Source organism: Xenopus tropicalis, chromosome 1 (genome assembly GCF_000004195.4).
Source record: "Xenopus tropicalis strain Nigerian chromosome 1, UCB_Xtro_10.0, whole genome shotgun sequence".
In the NCBI taxonomy this organism is placed as follows: domain Eukaryota; kingdom Metazoa; phylum Chordata; class Amphibia; order Anura; family Pipidae; genus Xenopus; species Xenopus tropicalis.
The window spans coordinates 105058427-105080753 of NC_030677.2; the positions used below are offsets into that span (position 1 = coordinate 105058427).

Here is a 22327-nt window from a genome sequence, read left to right on the forward strand (position 1 = left end):
CTCAGTACTGGTACCATTTAAAGCTTACACAAAGGTAAGCAGTCACAGCAGCCAGACAGGTGGGGGATGCACAGAGGGGGCCACGAGCCACCAGTTTGACAGCCCTGGTCTAGAGGAAGACATTAAAGAAAATAGGGAAATGGGCTCTTGGAATAGACAGGAATATGGACATTACATTTCACAGATCTATAAGCAGAGATTTACAGTTTTGGATAAAGTTCTAGAGCTCAGAGTAGTTCTGGCAAACAAGACAGATGTGATCAAACCCTTTAAAGTTAAGTTAAGAAAAATGCAAAATGTCAAATAAAGAGGCAATACAATAAAATGTACATAGATTAAACACTAAAATTTAAAGCTTAGTGTTACTAACTAAGGATGTGATTAAGAAAAGTATTGTGTGCAGCAGATGCAACAATAACGTTTGGTCCATTTGCATTTATAAAATGTCAAACAGAGTCTAATCCTCTGGTAAATAACACAGTGCCTTGAGGCAGGGATTCAGTATCATATATTTAATGACCAGTCTGAAAGCAGGCAGTGAGTTTTTACATTATGTCTCAGGATTTCCAGAAAACTTATTTGACTGTTAAATTCTGCCTCTAGAATTTGAGATGGTGCTAGAGTGAAAAACATGCCAGCAAAACATAATAGAAACATCATGGAAGAGTAGTAGTACAAGATAGGCACGTAACAAAATCAGCATTTTCTTGAAACCAATCCAATTACATAAATGATAATAATGTGCCATGTGCAGTGGTTCCCCTTGGTTCCCCCTGGTCTCAAGTTAACTAGGGGTGACTGAATTTTTTTTTGTCTGATACAGATTCACAGCAAATTTTGAACTTTTTGCAGATTTTTACCACGTGTTTTGTATCTTCACAAAAAAAATATATTTTTTTTGATAGGAAAAAACATTAGAAATAACAACCATTGCCTACAATGAATTTGGTGCAAGAAAATACACAGCACAAAACACCCATTGACTCTAATGCATGTGGTATATGAGAGTCAATGTCATTTTCGCAAATTTTTCAGTATCTTCACAACGTTTTTAGGAAGAGAGGGACAGTTTGGCTCATCTCTCTCTCTTAACTTGAGCAGACTCTAAAGCCCATTCATTAGCAACGATCTGGATTTCACCATTTCATTACTATGCAATAGATGCTTACTAGCACACATCCTTGTACAACATGATTCTAACTTGGGCAAAGACCTATTTAACCCTTCCCATCTTTTCTTATTATTTTGATATCTACACATATATTTAATGGTTTTATTTTAAGATGGCTAGAGCTAAATTCAATTAAGTCAACAAGTTATCAATTTTGTTTATTTTGTCTTGAGATATAAAGAGATCATATCCCACCAAAATCACCTCTTCTTCACTGTATAAAAACTCAGCTTGATCAGTTTATCTACATTACTCACACCCATTCTCTTCTCTTTAACTATAATACCCTTCTGTACACTCTGTTGAGTTTTCTGTTTCTTTTGGTTGTTCTGGAGACCAAAACTGCACTACATATACAAATGACAATTACAAAAAAATGAGTAGGGGATTTATCACTTTTATTAAAACATAAACATTGTTGTTGTACAATGTTTCAAAAAAAGATTTAAAATCTGTGATAAACTCTTCTGAATGAGCCAATTCTGGCACTTGAGGCTCCCCAGTCACTGTATCTCCTGTATTGTCCAGGTCTCAGGTAGTACTGACGTCCCCTGTAGTTGGGTTCCTCATAGAACATCCAGTGGCCATCAAACACATTGCAGGAGTGAATGTCATGGAAACGGAATCGATCATAGGTATTGGGGCAGTCATCAAAGAACTCCATCATCTGCCCTTGGTAGTCTCCTCTTTCGTAGATGCTCATTTTGTATTGGCCATGGTACTGTAAATAAATACATGGAAAATAAATGTACACAAACTTGGAAACATGAAATCTTTTCATTAATCAGACTTGTTCTCTTTTATTTTGCTAGTTCTTTAAGTACAATATTCTTATCTACTATTGCTACACAATAAATGGAAAAAGGTTAAAGTTAGGAAAGCTTTGAAAACACTTACATTGGAAAGAAAGCGGCAGGACCTGATGGAGTCATTGAAGCCCATCCATCTCTGAAAGTCTGGGTATTCTCCTTGCCAGAGGTAATACTGGTGTCCCCTGTAACTGGGGTGCTCATAGAGGATCCAGTTACCACCCTCTACCCTGATGGAGTTGCAGCGATTGAAGTATGAGGACAGGTCAGAACAGTCTGAGCCGCACTCATAGTGGCGGCCTTGGAAGTTCCTTTCCTCGTAGAAGAAGATCTAAAAAAAAAGCATTCTAATTTGAAATCTTTTTACATATCTGGAAATGAAAAGTGCAATTTAATATTATTTACCTGTGTTTATAATGTGAAAACATAAATGCAGCTTAGAGAAAATTAAGAGGGCAAAACTTGCAAACAGATGCTTGTGGGTATGGGTACCATGAGGCACTGGAGGACACCTATTTGTTGTTTGGTATAGTATGTTTTGTCTTTTTTGGAATGTTTTGTTAACAATTTGAGCCAATAAGTGGTTGTTTGTTTCACTGTTAAATTTGTTGACCAATTACAAACAGACACTTAGGAGTTTAATTTGCATAAGATTATCAACTGCCATATGCAATAAAAGGCACTAAGTTTGCCTAGGAACAGTCACCCATAGCAACCAATAAGATGTTTAGTTTAAATAGGTGATCATTAAATTCTTCCTGCTGATTGGTTGCTATGGGTTACTGCTAAGCAATGGGAACTCGATCCTATATCACTATGAAAATATGACTTCTGTAGGTCTCTGTTTAATATAAATGGATGCAGTTCTATCATTTGCACATTTAAAGGTTTCATGTTATATAGTAATTAGAAACCAACAGGATTATCAGGACATTTTCATGGTTGTGACTTACCTTTCCCATTGTGAATGGATCGCAGTGTCAGTGCCACTAAAGGAGAGAAGAGGCAGCCTTTATATATGCCCTGTATTGCTGCTGTCTGCATCTGCTCAACCTAGAACCTGTATTTTTGACTAGTAAGTAAAATTTAGAGATCTTTTGTCTTCTTTTGTTGTTGTACTGTGACAGCTGTTTCTCTGCTTTAGATCCATCACTGAGGCTCATTTATCAATGCATTGCAGTGATCTAATAGTTGCAGAGGCAAAACTTTTGCCCTGCGCATGAGCATATTTAATATTATAGTGCACAAATGGCCATGTAAAGTTTCAAGCACCAGTTTGGATGCATACGGCTGCACTGCACAAACCTGGGCATATGACGTTGCAAAACTTTGTGCACAGATGGTGCAAAGCTAAAGCTATTTTTGGCGCACCCAATAACGCAAAATTAAAATGGCCGCGTTTGCTATTTTGCATTCTGCGACAATTTTTGTGCATAGTTGCACCTGCTTTTTTGCCTAACTTTGGTTTATGATTGCTACAATAGTGTGTACCCCATGTTGAACTGAAATGCACCTTAGTTAATATCTAATTAGCCTCCTATCACAGGGGAAGATACTGTTCTGCCTCAGTGACGTCCTCTCACTGTCGGTTCTCCCTCAGTAAACCCCAGAACTTTTCTCTGACTCATTCTGTAACAATTACTAAATGAAGATGTTAAAGGGGAATATTTTCCTTAAAAGCCCCCAAACTGCCCTCCCTCGGTGTAACATTAACCCGTAGCTAACTGTGAGTCCCCAAATTCCCTTTCGTCAGTGTAGCATTACCCCCCATTAATTAAATCTAGGACCCAAGAAGTGGGTAGAAGTGCAATACATCCTGGGGGGAGGGAGATACCAGGGGTGATTGCCTGACAGAGTATTGGGTGTAACGATGTTATATTGTACTGTTTGTTTTGGGCTGAGTGAGATTTATGGCCCCTGTAATTATCACTTATGGGTGCTATAGTAGAAATGGAGTCTATGGGGCCGATTCACAAAAGGTCGAAAAAACGGGTGTTATTTTTAGCGAGCGTTAAAAATATCACTTCTTATTATTTTGAGAATTTATGATTGATTCACAAAAAGGACACTTGTCTGAATTAAGAAGCATTTTTATTGTTGTTATTTATCTTGTGACGACATATTTTTAAGCAGTATTTTAAAGCATTCAATATATTTATGTGTTAATTCATAGCACGTAATATTAGCCCACACTATTACGCGCGTAACCGTTACTTTCTGAAAACTACCGTTCTAAAAATGACAGTTTCCCTAAAAACTTGAGGATGCATCACTCTAGGACGATCACATACTTAATTCTCTTGTTCACATTCAAGAAAAAATCCGACTGCAAACTCCACCTTGTCACCACAGACAATCACGAATTGCAATTTTGTTCAGTAACACCCACAACTAGGAGGTGTTAAGTTTCACAGCAATTATTGCAACATTTTATGTTTTTAACGCTGAAAATATGTCTGTGAATTATGCATTAGGACTATTTCTATTAGATCATTATCGCAATGAAATGGACATAACACTTTGTGATAATTTAGATTTTTCCACATGCGATATGAGTAGTAACGCATGCGATATGACTTTGATGAATTACTTACTTAACGATCACTTTTTAATGCATAAAACTATGCGTTAAGTGTTAACGACCTTTTGTGAATCAGCCCCTCTAGGAGCTAACCATTCTGAAAATCATTTTTTTTTATGATGCATTTCTGGATAAAGGATAAGATTTTTTTTCTACATAAACTATATCTTAAAAAATAAAAAATTGATGCAAACAGTAACTTTATTTAACACGATTACAAATTTGCAGATTTTTTGTATGGACATTTCTCGCATAACACAAATTATAATTTTTTCAAGAATGGTAAATTTCTCATGAATTTTACCAAAAAGATCATGTTTGAACACTTTTATCTCCTGATGAATGACATTGATTTTCTCAAGTAAAGAACAATGACAACTAATAAGAGAAGTTTAAGGCTGATGCCACACCAGGCGTAGGGCTGATTTTTTCGGCAAGCGGAAAAACGCTTGCCGAAAATTCAGCCCTACGCCTGCTACTTGTGCCTGCACCCGAATGAATGGGATACGCTCGGGTGCAGGCACATGTAGCCGATATACGCACGAAAACGCGAGACTTTGCATTCTCTCGCGTTTTCGTGCGTATATCGGCTACATGTGCCTGCACCCGAGCGTATCCCATTCATTCGGGTGCAGGCACAAGTAGCAGGCGTAGGGCTGAATTTTCGGCAAGCGTTTTTCCGCTTGCCGAAAAAATCAGCCCTACGCCTGGTGTGGCATCAGCCTAAGAACAAACTTCATGTTGGTTTGAAAAATGTGAAGTCACTGAATGAAATCTGATCTGTTGTTGGCTCTGCCCACTTTTTCTAACTTTGGACCGCAGTTATATAGTAAAAACCACTGTGCAAAGTTTGGGGACCCTGGTTGTAATAGTGTCTGAATGGCAGCAATTTAAATTTCCCCACTGAAAGTCAATGAGTGAAATCTAAATGGCGGTTGGTGGCTCCACCCACTTTTAATAACCTGGAACTGCAGTTACCCAGTGACTAACTCTGCAAAGTTTAGGGACCCTAGTATAAATAGTTAAAGAACGGCAGCAGTTCAAATTTAAACCAAAAAAGTTAATAGTATCTGCAGTTCACCCCAGCACTGCCCCTGCCTGCACCACAACCCCCTGCCAGAATTTGAACAATTCCTCCCCTCTGCGCTGGCTGCATCCTCCCTTTTCCTGCACCCTGTACAATTATCTCCTTTGCAACCTTCCCCCCCACCCAAACTTGTACATTTTTCTTCACCCCATCTTCCCCCAACCCTCACTCGTACATGTAAAATTTCCCCTTCTGCATCCAAAGTTTCCCCAGTCCTGTCCAAAACCCCCCCATGCAGCCAGAGCAGATAGTAAAAAAAGAATAGCTTTTAGGCAGTTAAAAGTTTAATGTAACCCTCACTGAAGCATTTTACTGTAGACACACTGAAGCAAAGGCAGATGACAGACATACTGGCAGGACGCACAGCGAAGGAGGTAGCGGCTGTAGCATTAATAGGGGTCGCCGACCCCACCCCCAAATCACAGGGTCTGTGTAGAAGTGAAGGATCAGCAAAAGGATGGCTGTGAGGTGAATATCTCTTAAACTGCTTATTTTTATGGCAAACATTGCTTAATTGTTGTAAACTATTAGATTTTTGAATGTTTTACAAAGGTGAACAACCCCTTTAAGTTTTCTATTTTACACTGTATAATAAAGGGCATATTTCTATGTTACGGTTGTTCTTATGTCAAAGTTACAGGCATTATTTTGTTACATAAATCCAAATAGGACCTAGGTGATTTTGACAAGTCTAACTGCAGTAAAACAATTTTTGTGGTGAAGGTGAAGCCTAATGACAGATAAGAAAATTTACTTATATAATGAGTGATAACATTTGTGAAATTCAGAACATTCACATCATATAAAAGTGCTGTGTGCACTATATAAGTATTGAGGAATACAGTTATATCAGTACTATACAAAACATAAAAAGTATTTTATTTACAAACAACTTATTATAAGCATCACAAAAAAAAACATAAAACCATAACACACACAGTTGGACCATACACATTTTATTATAATCCTTCATGATTTCTATAATTATTTCACAGGAAATTGTTCCAAGGAGAGTGTGTTTTCTATAGAACCAATCACAGCCATTTACTCACTGAGATAATACATAATGCAGGGTAGCACTTTAGGTAAAGCAATGGAATATAGGTGTCAGAAAGAGTAGAGAAACAGCTGTCACAGTGCCATAATACAAAAAAAACAATAGAAGACAAAAGATCTGTACATTTTACTTACTAGTCAAAAATACAGGTTCCAGGTTGAGCAGATGCAGACAGCAGCAATACAGGGCATATATAAAGGCTGCCTCTTCTCTCCTTTAGTGGCACTGACACTGCGATCCATTCACAATGGGAAAGGTAAGTCACACACTTGTTAAAGCCGCACACCTGTTTATGCTATACTTACTGCACTAGTGGTGCAAGCCTTCTGTAGGACTGGCAGGTCCTTATCCTCAGTCGAACAGTTTTTGCAACGGCACAGCACACACAAACATATGCAGTCGGGGTGCTTACCCCATTTATTGTGACCACCTTGATCAACATTTCGGGGGGATACACCCTCCCTTCGTCCTTAAAAAGGGAGGGTGTATCCCCCAAAACGTTGATCAGGGTGGTCACAATAAATGGGGTAAGCTCCCTGAATGCATATGTATGTGTGTGCGGCTCCGTTGCAAAAACAGTTACATTAAAGGTAAGTCACAACCATGAAAATGTCCTGATAATCCTGTTGGTTTCTAATTACTACAGTATATATAACATAAATGTTCTGAAACCTTTAAATGTGCAAATGATAGAACTGCACCCATTTATATTAAACAGAGACCTACAGAAATCATATTTCATAGTGATGTAGGATCCAGTTCCCATTATTTGCATTTTTAAATATCTATACATAACTATATCTTGTAAAATTGGGGTTCCAGCTCCAACATGAATGGAGTATATACCATTTTTAAAAAGATGCTTTCTCTTTATTTTCCTTAAAGAAACACTTCCTAGAAAAACCAATAGGGGGTTATGCATTAAAAGACTCTAAGTTTGCCCAGGAGCAGTTACCCATAGCAACCAATCAGCAGGAAGAATACTTCAGAAGAAGAGTACTGATCACCTATTTATAAAGTAAACATCTTATTAGTTGCTATGGGTGACTGCTCCTAGGCAAACTTAGTGCATATGGGGATTGATATTCTTATAATATGCTGATTCATAAAAAACCTTCTTGAAGAAAATTAAAATCCTAAGTGTTTGTTTGCAAAATTTGTCCTCTTACTGTTCTCTAAGCTGCATTTATGTTTTACATTCTGTTGTACAGCATTGTGTAGTATGTTGGCACATTATAAACACAGGTAAATTATATTGTAATTACACTTTTCATTTCCAGATATGTAAAAAGATTTTAAATTAGAATGCTTTTTTTAGATCTTCTTCTACGAGGAAAGGAACTTCCAAGGCCGCCACTATGAGTGCGGCTCAGACTGTTCTGACCTGTCCTCATACTTCAATCGCTGCAACTCCATCAGGGTAGAGGGTGGTAACTGGATCCTCTATGAGCACCCCAGTTACAGGGGACACCAGTATTACCTCTGGCAAGGAGAATACCCAGACTTTCAGAGATGGATGGGCTTCAATGATTCCATCAGGTCCTGTCGTTTTGTTCCCAATGTAAGTGTTTTCAAAGCTTTCCTTACTAAAAGCTGATAAAATAAAAGAGAAGAAGACTAACTAAAGATTAATGAAAAAATGTTATGTTTGTGGCTTGTTCATTCATTTTCCATGTATTTATTTAAAGCACCATGGCCAATACAAAATGAGAATCTATGAAAGAGGAGACTACCAAGGGCAGATGATGGAGTTCTTTGATGACTGCCCCAATACTTATGATCGATTCCGTTTCCATGACATTCACTCCTGCAATGTGTTTGATGGCCACTGGATGTTCTATGAGGAACCCAACTACAGGGGACGTCAGTACTACCTGAGACCTGGACAATACAGGAGATACAGTGACTGGGGAGCATCAAGTGCCAGAATTGGCTCATTCAGAAGAGTTTATCACAGATTTTAAATCATTTTGAAACATTGCACACTAACTATGTTTATGTTTTAATAAAAGTGATAAATCCCTTACTCATTTTTTTTGTAATTGGCATTTGTACATGTAGTGCAGTTTTGGTCTCCAGAACAACCAAAAGACCAACAGAGTGTACAGAAGGGTATTATAGTTAAAGCAGAGAATGGGTGTGAGTTATGTAGATAGACTGATCAAGTGGAGTTTATATACAGTAAAGAAGAGGTGATTTTGGTGGTATAATATCACTTTACATCGCAACACAAAAATAACAAAATTGATAGCTTGGTGACTTAATTGAATTTAGCTCTAGCTATCTTCAAATGAAAATGTTAAATATATGTATAGATTTCAAAACATTAAGTAAAGATGGGAAGGGTTAAATAGGTCTTTGCCAAAGTTAGAATCATGTTGTACAAGGATGTGTGCTAGTAAGCATCTATCGTATGAAAGTTATGAAAGGGTGAAATCCAGATAGTTGCTAATGAATGGGCTTTAGAGTCTGCTCAAGTTACCAAGAGAGATAAGTAAAACTGTCCCTTTTCTCTTCCTGCAAACGTTGTGAAGATGCTGACAAATTTGCAAAATCGTGACACTGAATCTTATATACCACATGCATTAAAGCCAATGAGTATTTTGTGCTGAGTATTTTCTAGCACTAAATTGGAGTCAATGGATGTTGTTTCTAATTTTTATCGAAAATCAGGTTAAAAAAATTCATTTATATCTAGTTACCCATTTAAGATCAGGGGGACCCAAGGGGCGAGACAACACTGCACAAGCACATTATTATCATTTATGTAATTGGATTGGTTTCAAGAAAATGCTTATTTTGTCACATGCCTATGTTGCACTTACTCTTCCATCTTTCTATTGTGTTTTGCTGGCAAGTCTTTCACTCTAGCACCATCTCGAATTCTAGAGGCAGGATTTTGCAGTCAAAAAAAGTTTTCTGGAGATCCCAAGACAGAATGTGAAAACTCGCTGCCTGCTCTTATATTGATCATTAAACATATGATACTGATTCCCTGCCTCAAGGCACTGTGCTATTTACCAAAGGACCAAAGTTTATTGTTGCATCTGCTGCACACAGTGAAACCTTTCTTAATTACATCCTCTGATAGTAACCCTGAGCTTTGAATTTAAATGGTCATTTTGTTGTATTGCCTCTTTCTATGACACTTTACATTTTCCTAAACTTAACTTTAAGGGTTAAATAAGATCTGTCTTGTTTGCCAGAACTACTCTGATCTCTAGAACTTTATCCAATATTGTAGATCTCTGCTTAAAAATAAAATGTCCACATTCCTACTACTACTCCAAGTGCCCATTTCTACACAACCCGTTTTCCTGTTTTCTTTTATGTCTTCCTCAAGACCCATCACTGTGTTTACATTCAGATCATATACTAACAGTATTATTACTAAAATGCAAATGCACTTTTTTCAGCAGTAAAGTATAACACTGGTATAACTGACTGACACATTATTTGTATTCAAACGTTAACACATTTCTTTAAATGCGACAAAGAAGAAGATATTTCTATAAAATGCTATGGCTTATTTGTTGAAATAATGGCTTAAAGGATAGTATTTGGATATGGGCTCCTATTCCTATGAAGTTGAACAATGGAAGAGAGGAACATCAGACATGAAATTGATGTCATTCTAATCCCTCCCTGCAAGCTAATTAAACACTCTTTTCACAGAGTATTGTCTGAGTTATATCTTGTTTACCACCCATAGTTATGCATCTTAAAATATGACCCACATGTGAATTTGATAGCAGTCCTGCAGGTGCCATGTGAGTAAATTCTCAATAAATCTAATCTTAAAGGGGTTGTTTACCTTCAATGTTATAATCTTATTAAGCCACCAACAATGCTCTCAGCATTACAAGAAAAGTAAAAATGCCACTGCAAAAGCTACTTTTTATACCTGTTAAATCAGTCCTTCTTCTGTCTCTCTGATCAGTTTTCTGAAGGGATGGGAGTGGCCTATTTTGAACCTGACACACAGAGAACTTCCTATATGCTTACATTAGCACCTCAAAGCTATGCCCTTACTTTTTCCCTATTGGATACATGTGCAATTTAACTGCTTGTATAAGCATCCAGACCTCAAGTTTATTGAGACCTGCCTACACCTCCCATGTCCAGTTTTCCCTTCTTTATGTATGATTTCCTTCCTGAACAAGAGCAGCCAGAGTTGCCTGCAAAGCCCCCCCGCTTCCCAGCATTTACAATTTCCCCCTGGGAGACCTCGTTTCCTCACTACAGCCTGCCACCATTGCCCCCCCACCTTTATCAAGGGCGTTATATTGCCCGAAACATGTCGTGTGTTGTGGTCTAAAATAAAAAGTATATTTTAGCAGGTATTCTGCTTTATGGTGCTCTCCTCTGTACTTTGATTTGAATCAGAAGGCTTAGCGGTGTGCCTGTGAGGATCGATGCATCATGCCTGAATGATAGGCTGCGCAGTTGAATACCTATACAAAAGCAGATGACAGATTAGAGACATACTGGCAGAACGCACAGCCAATAGGAGATAGGATGTGAAAATCAGTGCACATGCGCATTTAAACTTAACCATTACTGCCAGTACTATGTGTGACATTGAATGAGGAAGGAAGTAGCGACTATAGCAATAATAGGGGTCTTAAACTGAACATTTTTGGCTAACTATTTATACAGCAAACATTGCTTAATTAATGTATATTTCTAGATTTTTTAATGTTTTACAAAGGTGAACAATAGTGATGAGCAAAAATTTTTGCCAGGCATATATTTGCAGTGAATATTCACTGCAAAAAAATTTGCCGTGTGTCAAAAAAGTTGTGGTCACATCAAATTGGGTGTGATCATATCAAAAAAGGGTGTGGTCACATTAAAAAATGCAAGTGACAAAAAAATTGCGCGACAAATGCGGTACAGATTCGCTCATCACTAGTGAACAACCCCTTTAAGTTTTCTATTTTACACTGTATTATAAAGGGCATATTTCCATGTTACAATTGACTTGTGTCAAAGTTATAGGCATTATTTGGGGGTTCATAAATCTAAATAGGGCCTAAGTGATTTTGACAAGTCTAACTGCAGTAAAACCATTTTTATAGTAAAGGTGTGGCCTTATGAAACTTCAATAAAGAGTAATAACATTTTTGAAATTCAGAACATTCACCTCATATAAAAGTGCAGTGTGCAAATTTATCTCTGTGTTAATCTTGACCCAGGGCAACTAATAATTAGCAATATTAACTGGAAACAAAAACACTGCTTTAATGGACATATCCAGAAGTACAACAGCCCTGTGAGTATAAACTTACCACCCAAAGATAGTTCTGTATCTTCTGAAAGGTGTCACTGGCCAGCAACTATTTTCAAGTGCAGAATGTTTGGATTCATATTGACATATGAATTCTTAACAATTTTAGGCCCAGAGTAAAAAGAACAAAAGAGTATCCAGAAAAGAAGAAAACATATCCAGCTACTGATAAATGGAAGCAGGGAAAAGACACCAATAGGCAGGCTCATACATGACTGGGATGGGATCCATAGAATTGTAGGTCTATTTCTTATTCGAATATATATGGCAAACATGATAAATGTCACAGAGATAGGCACATTTTGATGTATAATTTTAAGGGAAGTATGGTGGTAATTTGGTTGCACTGCAGCCTTGCAGTCCTGGTATCTTAGGTTCAATTCTAGCCAGGGCACTACCTGCAAGGAGTTTGTATGTCCTGCCAACTGATACTGCAGATTGCCTATCAAACACCTAAAACATACAGGCAGGTAAATTGACTTCTAATAGAAATGAATATAGTCTCTGTAATTGATGAACATTCTATTTGAAGTATTAAGGGATACAGTTATATTAGTACTACACAAAACATAAAAAAGTTTTTTATTTATAAACAACTTATTATAGGCATCACAAAAGAGGGAAATGTTGTCAGTCCTATGTTAAAAGCATAAAACCATAAAACACACACAGTCAGACCATAAACATTTTATTATAATCCTTCAAGATTTCTATAATTATTTCACAGAAAATGGTTCCAAGGAGAGTGTGTTTTCTATAGAACCACCACAGCCATTTATTCACTGAGATAATGCATAATGCAGGGTAGCACTTTAGGTAAACAATGGAATATAGGTGTCAGTAAGAGTAGAGAAACAGCTGTCACAGCACAACAACAAAAGAAACAAAAGAAGACAAAAGATCTGTACATTTTACTTACTAGTCAAAAATACAGGTTCCAGGTTGAGCAGATGCAGACAGCAGCAATACAGGGCATATATAAAGGCTGCCTCTTCTCTCCTTTAGTGGCACTGACACTGCGATCCATTCACAATGGGAAAGGTAAGTCACAACCATGAAAATGTCCTGAAAATCCTGTTGGTTTCTAATTACTATATACCATAAATGTTCTGAAACCTTTAAATGTGCAAATGATAGAACTGCATCCATTTATATTAAACAGAGACCTACAGAAATCATATTTTCCTAGTGATGTAGGATTGAGTTCCCATTGCTTTGATTTATAGATCAGAACAATATTTACATTTTTAAATATCTATACATAACTACATCTTGTAAAATTGGGATTCCAGCTCCAACGTGAAGGGAGTATATACCATATTTAAAAAGAAAGTTTCTCTTTAATTTTCCTTAAAGGAACAGTGAACAATCCAGTTAAGGATTTAAAAAAAAAAAAAAAAATACTAGGTGGTTATGCATTTAAAGACTCTAAGTTTGCCCAGGAGCAGTTACCCATATCAACCAATCATCAGGAAGACTTTACTGATCACCTGTTTATTAAGTAAACATCTTATTGGTTGCTATGGGTGATTTAAAGCAAACTTGGTGCCTTTTTTTGCATATTGGGGTTGATATTCTTATATAATGCTGATTCATATAAAACCTTCTTGAAGCAAATATAAATTGTCTGTTTCCAAGTTTTGTCCTCTTACTGTTCTCTAAGCTGTATTTATGTTTTACATTCTGTTGTACAGGATTGTGTAGTATGTTGGCACATTATAAACACAGGTAAATAATATAAAATTACACTTTTCATTTACAGATATGTAAAAAGATTTTAAATTAGAATTTTTTTTTAGATCTTCTTCTACGAGGAAAGGAACTTCCAAGGCCGCCACTATGAGTGCGGCTCAGACTGTTCTGACATGTCCTCATACTTCAATCGCTGCAACTCCATCAGGGTAGAGGGTGGTAACTGGATCCTCTATGAGCACCCCAGTTACAGGGGACACCAGTATTACCTCTGGCAAGGAGAATACCCAGACTTTCAGAGATGGATGGGCTTCAATGACTCCATCAGGTCCTGTCGCTTTCTTCCCAATGTAAGGGTTTTCAAAGCTTTCCTAACTTTAACCTCTTTTTCCAGTTCTAGTGTAGCAATAGTAGATAAGAATATTGTACTTTAAGAGCTAGTAAAATAAAAGAAAACATGTTGCCAAGTTTGTGGCTTGTTCATTTATTTTCCATCTTATTTATTTATTTAAAGCACCATGGCCAATACAAAATGAGCATCTATGAAAGAGGAGACTACCAAGGGCAGATGATGGAGTTCTTTGATGACTGCCCCAATACTTATGATCGATTCTGTTTCCATGACATTCACTCCTGCAATGTGTTTGATGGCCACTGGATGTTCTATGAGGAACCCAACTACAGGGGACGTCAGTACTACCTGAGACCTGGACAATACAGGAGATACAGTGACTGGGGAGCCTCAAGTTCCAGAATTGGCTCATTCAGAAGAGTTTATCACAAATTTTAAATCATTTTGAAACATTGCACAACAACTATGTTTATGTTCTAATAAAAGTGATAAATCCCTTACTCTATTTTTTTGTAATTGTCTTTTGTACATGTAGTGCAGTTTTGGTCTCCAGAACAACAAAAAGAAACAAAAAACTCAACAGAGTGTACAGAAGGGTATTAGAGTTAAAGTAGAGAATGGGCGTGAGTTATGTAGATAGATTGATCAAGCTGAGTTTATATACAGTGAAGAAGAGGTGATTTTGGTTGGATATAATCACTTTATATCTCAATGCAAAAAGAACAAAATTGATAGCTTGGTGACTTAATTGAATTTAGCTTTAGCTAGTAAACATCCATTGCATAGTAATGAAATGATGAAATCCAGATAGTTGCTAATAAATGGACTTTAGAGTCTGCTCAAGTTACCAAGAGAGATGAGCATAACTGTTCCTTTTCTCTTCCTGCAAATTCACAAAATGGTGACATTGACTCTCATATACCACATGCATTAGAGTGAATAGGTGTTTTGTGTTGTGTATTTTCTTGCACCAATTGCAAATTTGCTATCAATCTGTATCAGGCAAATACATTTCACTCACCTACTTACCAACTTGAGACTGGGGGGACCCAAGAGGCTACACAACACTGTACATGGCACATTATTATCATTTACTGTATGTAATTGGATTGGTTTCAAGAAAATGCTAATTTTATTACGTGCCTATTTTGAACTTACTCTTCCATAATGTTTCTATTGTGTTTTGCAGGCAAGTCTTTCACTCTAGCACCATCTTGAATTATAGAGGCAGAATTTAAAAGTCAAAAAAAGTTTTCTGCAGATACCAAGACAAAATGTGAAAACTTGCTGCCTGCTCTCAGACTGATCATTAAACACATGATACTGATTCCCTGCCTCAAGGGACTGCATTATTTACTAGAGGATTAGACTCTGAAATTTTATAAATTCAAATGGACCAAATTTTATTGATGCATCTCCTGCACACAGTGATACCTTCACACCCTCTGATAGTAACCCTGAGCTTTGCATTTCAATGTTTAGTCTATAGACATTTTATTGTATTGCCTCTTTCTATGACATTTTACATTTTCCTAAACTTAACTTTAAAAGGTTTAATCACATCTTGTTTGCCAGAATTACTCTGATCTTTAGAACAATACAGTAGATCTCTGCTTATAGATCTGTAAAATGTAATGTCCACATTCCTGTCTACTCCAAGTACCCATTTCTATACAACCCTTTTCCCTGTTACCTTTAATGCCTTCCTCTAGTCTAGACCCATCACTGTGTTTATATTCAGATCATAAACTAACATTATTATTACTAAAATGCAAATTAACTTTTTTTCAGCAGTAAAATAAAACATTGGTTGCCATAACTGCCTTACACATTATTTGTATTCAAAAGTAAACATATTCCTTTAAATGTGACAAAGAAGAAGATATTTCTATAAAATGCTATGGCTTATTTGTTGGAATGATGGCTCAAAGGATGAGCATAGAAGAGAGGCACATCAGACATGAAATTTATGTAATTCTACTTGCTCCCTACAAGGTTATTAAACACTCTTTTCACAGAGTATTGTCTAAGTTACATAGTTACATAGGGTTACATCAAGTTCAACCCTTCCAAGGGAACCCAGCATACACAAACCTATACTGACCTATCTATACACTCACATACATAAACCATATACACCAACATCAATACTAACTGTATATTTTAATATCACAATAGCCTTGAATACTATGCTTGTCCAAGAACTCATCCAAGCCCCTCTTAAAGGCATTTACAGAATCTGCAATTACAACATCGCCAGGAAGGGCATTCCACAACCAATTACGCTGCTTCAAATTAAATTTCTGTTCCTCCAATCTAAATGGGTAGCCTCTGGTGCGCTGGTCGTTTTTATGGGAAAAAAGAACATCTCCTATCTGCCTATAATTCCCTCTAATGTACTAGTACAGAGTAATCATGTCCCCTCGCAAGTGCCTCCTCTTCAGAGAAAACAACCCCAACTTTGGCAGACTAACCTCATAGTTTAAATCTTCCATCCCCTTTACCAGTTTAGTTGCAGTCTCTGCACTCTCTCCAGCTCATTAATATCCTTCTTAAGGACTGGAGCCCAAAACTGCACTGCATACTCAAGGTGAGGCCTTACCAGAGACCTATAAAGAGGCAAAATTACATTTTCATCCCTTGAGCCTTTTTTTATACAAGACAGCACTTTATTTGCTTTAGTAGCCACATACACTGCCTAGAATTAGACAACTTTTTATCTACAAAAATCTCCAGATCCTTCTCATTTACACATCCCCCCAGCACACTACTATTTAGTGTATAACTTGTATTAATATTATTTCTACCAAAGTGGATAACCATTTTGCTGCCCAATTTTCCAATTTAGTCAAATCGCTCTGCAAAGTGGCAGGATCCTGCATGGAACTTATACTTTTGGCTTTTTATGCCAACCTACTGGTCATTAATAAACAAATTCAAAAGCAAAGGACCAAGGACTGACCCCTGCGGTACTCCACTAACCACACTGGCCCAATTAGAAAATGTTCTATTTACCACCATTCTTTGTAATCTATCCTTTAGCCAGTTTTCTATCAAAGTACAAATATTATGTTCTAGGCCAATATTCCTCAATTTTATCAATTATTTTATCAATTTTATCTGTTATGCATAAAACCATGCTGGCACAAACTTATAGGGGCCTATTAATGTACAATTAAGTCCGAATGCTAAAAATTTGTATTTTTTCTAAGTTTTAGAACTGTGAGTGTTTTCTGCAATTTTTTCAATAATTTCCATGACTTTTTCATACTTTGCAACAATTTGATCGACAAAATCGTATTTGTCGCAATGAATATGAAAGTTTCAGAACTTATTAAAGCTTTGGTATCATGATTTTTTTTTGGCCAGGTTGGAGCTGCAGAGTGCAATTGAGTCCTATGGGAGGCTTCCAAAATCATGCACTGAAGGATCACAGTCCGAAAGTGTTTTGCGTCTTTTACGATCGTTCGGATATGAAAATTTCGGAACTTTTGGATGACCACAATGTAAAATTTTCGCACATTTAACACACATCAGAAATTATCAGATTTAATCGGAATTTTTTCATTCGGACATTGATAAATGGCACTCTTAGGGGCTGATTTACTAACCCACGAATCCGACCCGAATTGGAAAAGTTCCGACTTGAAAACGAACATTTTGCGACTTTTTCGTATGTTTTGCGATTTTTTCGGATTCTTTACGAATTTTTCGTTACCAATACGATTTTTGCGTAAAAACGCGAGTTTTTCGTATCCATTACGAAAGTTGCGTAAAAAGTTGCGCATTTTTCGTAGCGTTAAAACTTACGCGAAAAGTTGCGCATTTTTCGCGTAAGTTTTAACGCTACGAAAAATGCGCAACTTTTTACGCAACTTTCGTAATGGATAGGAAAACTCGCGTTTTTACGCAAAAATCGTATTGGTAACGAAAAATTCGTAAAGAATCCGAAAAAATCGCAAAATACCGATCATTACGAAAAAAACGCAATCGGACTCCATTCGACCCGTTCGTGGGTAAGTAAATCAGCCCCTTAGTATTGTGATTTGTAATGTATTCAAGTACCCTATCCCTTTTTACCTCTTACAAAAGCTTTCCTACTACTGATGTCAGACTAACAGGCCTATAGTTTTCAAGCTGAGAACAGGATCCCCTTTTTAAATAACGGCACTACATAGCAATTTGCTAGTCTCTCGGCACCATGCCAGACCTCAATGAAAAATTAAGTAGAGAGGTTTGGCAATCACAGAGCTAAGCTTGTTTAATACCCTGGGATGAATACCATCCAGTCCTGGACCTTTGTTTACCTTTACATCTTTAAGTCTCTTAAATTTCCTCCTGAGTGACCCATGCATCAATAGTTATATTACTAGAATTGGGTCTATTAAAAGGGAAGCCTTCATTAGCTGGCTACTCAGTTGTATGGACAGATGAAAAATAAGAGTTCACAATTTTTGCTTTTTCCCTGCTCGCATAACCCAACTGACCCCCGAGTGATAATAAGGGTCCCTTAATAAGGTTCTTGCTTCATTTTTTTTAATATTTACATTATTAAAAAAATTATTTTGGATTCCTTTTACTCCTAGTTGCAATACCCCTTTCCATCTCTATTTTAGTTTGCCTCGTAGCTTTTTTGCATTATTTATTTGTTTCCTTGTACCTGAAGAGAGTTTATGCTGTCCCAGCTAACTTTAAAAGCACATTTTTTCTTACCAACCTCGACACTAACACTTTTATTCAGCCAGAAAAGGTTTTGAGTTGCGATGCCTCTCCTTGCTTATAAAGGTAATATACTGATCTGTATACTTGCTAAGCAACATTTCAAGATATTTCATATTCCTTCCATGTCTAACCCTATGAAAAGCCTTTCCCAGTTGACACATTGCAGAGATGCCCTTATACTGGCAAAGTCAGCACGTCTAAAATTTAGTTACTCCCTTATAGTGCTGTCTCTGTAGCATTATCTCAAAGGAGACCATATTGTGATCACTGTTCCCTAAATGCTCACCCACACAAATGTTAGAGATGAGTTCAGTATTATTAGATATCACTAGTAGGGATGTAGCGAATTGTTCGCCGGCGAACTAATTCGCGCGAACATCGGGTGTTCGCAAGTCCGCAAATTCGCGAACTTTTGGCGATGTTCGCCATTTGGGTTCGCCTTAGCTGGCGCCAAATTTTGACCTCTCACCCCAGACCAGCAGATACATGTCAGGCAATCAGGCAGCTCTCCCTCCTGGGCCACCCCCCCCCCCTTGGACCACTCCCTTCCATATATAAACCGAAGCCCAGCAGCCATTTTACATTCTGCCTGTGTGTGCTTGAAGAGATAGTGTAGGGAGAGAAGCTGTGATTGATTTGAGGGAGAATTTAAGTAGGATTTCTGGCTAGTAATCTACTACTGCTCTGTATTTGTGTGGGGATAGGAGCTGTGCATTCATTTCAGGGAGAGTTTAAGTAGGATTTCTGGCAAGTAATCTACTTTCTACTGCTCTGTATTTGTGTGGGGATAGGAGCTGTGCATTCATTTCAGGGAGAGTTTAAGTAGGATTTCTGGCTAGTAATCTACTACTGCTCTGTATTTGTGTGGGGATAGGAGCTGTGCATTCATTTGAGGGAGAGTTTAAGTAGGATTTCTGGCTAGTAATCTACTTTCTACTGCTCTGTATTTGTGTGGGGATAGGAGCTGTGCATTCATTTCAGGGAGAGTTTAAGTAGGATTTCTGGCAAGTAATCTACTTTCTACTGCTCTGTATTTGTGTGGGGATAGGAGCTGTGCATTCATTTCAGGGAGAGTTTAAGTAGGATTTCTGGCTAGTAATCTACTACTGCTCTGTATTTGTGTGGGGATAGGAGCTGTGCATTCATTTGAGGGAGAGTTTAAGTAGGATTTCTGGCTAGTAATCTACTTTCTACTGCTCTGTATTTGTGTGGGGATAGGAGCTGTGCATTCATTTCAGGGAGAGTTTAAGTAGGATTTCTGGCTAGTAATCTACTTTCTACTGCTCTGTATTTGTGTGGGGATAGGAGCTGTGCATTCATTTCAGGGAGAGTTTAAGTAGGATTTCTGGCTAGTAATCTACTTTCTACTGCTCTGTATTTGTGTGGGGATAGGAGCTGTGCATTCATTTCAGGGAGAGTTTAAGTAGGATTTCTGGCTAGTAATCTACTACTGCTCTGTATTTGTGTGGGGATAGGAGCTGTGCATTCATTTGAGGAAGAGTTTAAGTAGGATTTCTGGCTAGTAATCTACTTTCTACTGCTCTGTATTTGTGTGGGGATAGGAGCTGTGCATTCATTTGAGGGAGAGTTTAAGTAGGATTTCTGGCTAGTAATCTACTTTCTACTGCTCTGTATTTGTGTGGGGATAGGAGCTGTGCATTCATTTCAGGGAGAGTTTAAGTAGGTTTTCTGGCTAGTAATCTACTTTCTACTGCTCTGTATTTTTTGTCTAAATAACAATTTGTCTAAATAACAATAATAATTCCGTGTCCAGAAACATCACTTGAGTGACGGTTTTCAACCAGCAATAATATATTCCGTATCCACTACTGTATACGTTGCCCTTGCAGGCCTTGTTGCCCGGTGTCTGCAACCAAGTGTCACCTAGCTGTGTGATCTTTTTCACAATTTGTCTAAATAACAATAATAATTCCGTGTCCAGAAACATCACTTGAGTGACGGTTTTCCACCAGCAATAAAATATTCCGTATCCACTACTGTATACGTTGCCCTTGCAGGCCTTGTTGCCCGGTGTCTGCAACCAAGTGCCACCTAGCTGTGTGATCTTTTTCACAATTTGTCTAAATAACAATAATAATTCCGTGTCCAGAAACATCACTTGAGTGACGGTTTTCCACCAGCAATAAAATATTCCGTATCCACTACTGTATACGTTGCCCTTGCAGGCCTTGTTGCCCGGTGTCTGCAACCAAGTGCCACCTAGCTGTGTGATCTTTTTCACAATTTGTCTAAATAACAATAATAATTCCGTGTCCAGAAACATCACTTGAGTGACGGTTTTCCACCAGCAATAATATATTCCGTATCCACTACTGTATACGTTGCCCTTGCAGGCCTTGTTGCCCGGTGTCTGCAACCAAGTGTCACCTAGCTGTGTGATCTTTTTCACAATTTGTCTAAATAACAATAATAATTCCGTGTCCAGAAACATCACCCAAGTTGTTGTTGTTTTGTAAAAATAAAAAAAATGCCAGGCAAAGGCAGGCCGCCACGCAGAGGCACTAGGGGCCGTGCTGCTATGATATCCTGTGGCCCTAGGAAATTGCCCAGTGTTCCGAAGGCACTTACTCTGAACTCCCAAAATGCTGAAGAGGTAGTTGACTGGCTTACACAGCACACCCCATCCTCTACCGTTTCTAACTTTGCCACAACATCCTCATCCTCCTCTGCTATGGACACCCCACCTACCACTTCCTCCACCACCGCCGCCCCTTCTTCACTGGAGTCAGAGGAGTTATTTACTCATGAGTTTGTTGAAATGAGTGATGCGCAACCATTATTGCCAGAAGAAGATGAAGGAGATGAGGACGTTACACCAGATATAACTCAGGCAGGCAACACAACAGAGATGGACATAAGGTGTGATGAGGTCCCCGCTGCTGCTGTCTTCTGTGAGCTGTCAGAAGAAATTGATGCATCTGAGGAGAATGATGATGAGGAGAGTGATATTTTGTGGGTGCCCACAAGAAGAGAGCAAGAGGAGGATAGTTCAGATGGAGAGACGGAGAGTCAGAGAGGCAGGAGGAGATTAAGACTTAGAAGAAGCAGGGACAGCTCCCAGGGAACAGTAGGGCAACAACATGAATCGGCACCTGTGGTCAGCCAGCCAACGCACCCGCCAACTTCTACTGTTACTGCTAGAAAGCCCACATCAAAAGGCTCAGCAGTGTGGCTTTTTTTAATGTGTGTGCCTCTGACAAAAGCGCTGTAATTTGCAATGAGTGCAGTCAGAAACTGAGTCTTGGGAAGCCCAACACCCACTTAGGTACAACTGCTATGCGAAGGCACATGAACGCCAAACACAAAGCACTATGGGAGCAACACCTCAAAGGCAGCAGCCAAACGCTAAGCCACCCTCCTTCTGCTCCAGCATCTTACTGCTCTACCTCTGCTGTCCTTGACCCATCTCAACCACCCTCCACTCCGCCTTCCAGTTCCTGCTCATCTGCCCCCAGCCAAGTTTCTGTGAGGGCCATGTTTGAGCGTAAGAAACCAATGCCTCCGAGTCATCCCCTTGCCCGGCGTCTGACAGCTGGATTGTCTGC

The 22327-nt window shown here is 38.2% G+C and overlaps 3 protein-coding genes across 3 annotated transcripts; 2 read left to right on the forward strand and 1 right to left on the reverse strand.

Moving 5' to 3' along the window:
• Nucleotides 1-1548: 1548 nt before the first annotated feature.
• crygdl.24 (crystallin gamma D like gene 24) lies at nucleotides 1549-2963 on the reverse strand. Its single transcript, XM_002939774.5, has 3 exons — nucleotides 2934-2963; nucleotides 2069-2311; nucleotides 1549-1892 (listed from the first exon to the last, which is right to left on the reverse strand). Exons 1-3 carry the CDS (start codon nucleotides 2940-2942, stop codon nucleotides 1617-1619), a joined length of 528 nt encoding a protein of 175 aa, XP_002939820.1. The 5' UTR covers nucleotides 2943-2963; the 3' UTR covers nucleotides 1549-1616.
• Nucleotides 2964-6853: 3890 nt separating this feature from the next.
• crygdl.25 (crystallin gamma D like gene 25) lies at nucleotides 6854-8735 on the forward strand. Its single transcript, XM_002939780.4, has 3 exons — nucleotides 6854-6961; nucleotides 8024-8266; nucleotides 8394-8735. The coding sequence occupies exons 1-3, from the start codon at nucleotides 6953-6955 to the stop codon at nucleotides 8667-8669; spliced, it is 528 nt and encodes a 175-aa protein (XP_002939826.1). The 5' UTR covers nucleotides 6854-6952; the 3' UTR covers nucleotides 8670-8735.
• A 4292-nt stretch (nucleotides 8736-13027) lies between these two features.
• Nucleotides 13028-14544, forward strand: LOC116412112 (gamma-crystallin-1-like). Its single transcript, XM_031905676.1, has 3 exons — nucleotides 13028-13036; nucleotides 13795-14037; nucleotides 14202-14544. Exons 1-3 carry the CDS (start codon nucleotides 13028-13030, stop codon nucleotides 14475-14477), a joined length of 528 nt encoding a protein of 175 aa, XP_031761536.1. The 3' UTR covers nucleotides 14478-14544.
• The last annotated feature ends 7783 nt before the right edge of the window (nucleotides 14545-22327 follow it).

Excerpts from the sequence above, each read along its gene's own strand:
- crygdl.24 (XM_002939774.5), bottom strand. Across the intron at positions 1,893-2,068 it reads CCTGCCGCTTTCTTTCCAAT|TACCATGGCCAATACAAAAT; the intron begins GTAAGTGTTTTC and ends ATTTATTTACAG.
- crygdl.25 (XM_002939780.4), top strand. Across the intron at positions 8,267-8,393 it reads CCTGTCGTTTTGTTCCCAAT|CACCATGGCCAATACAAAAT; the intron begins GTAAGTGTTTTC and ends ATTTATTTAAAG.
- LOC116412112 (XM_031905676.1), top strand. Across the intron at positions 14,038-14,201 it reads CCTGTCGCTTTCTTCCCAAT|CACCATGGCCAATACAAAAT; the intron begins GTAAGGGTTTTC and ends ATTTATTTAAAG.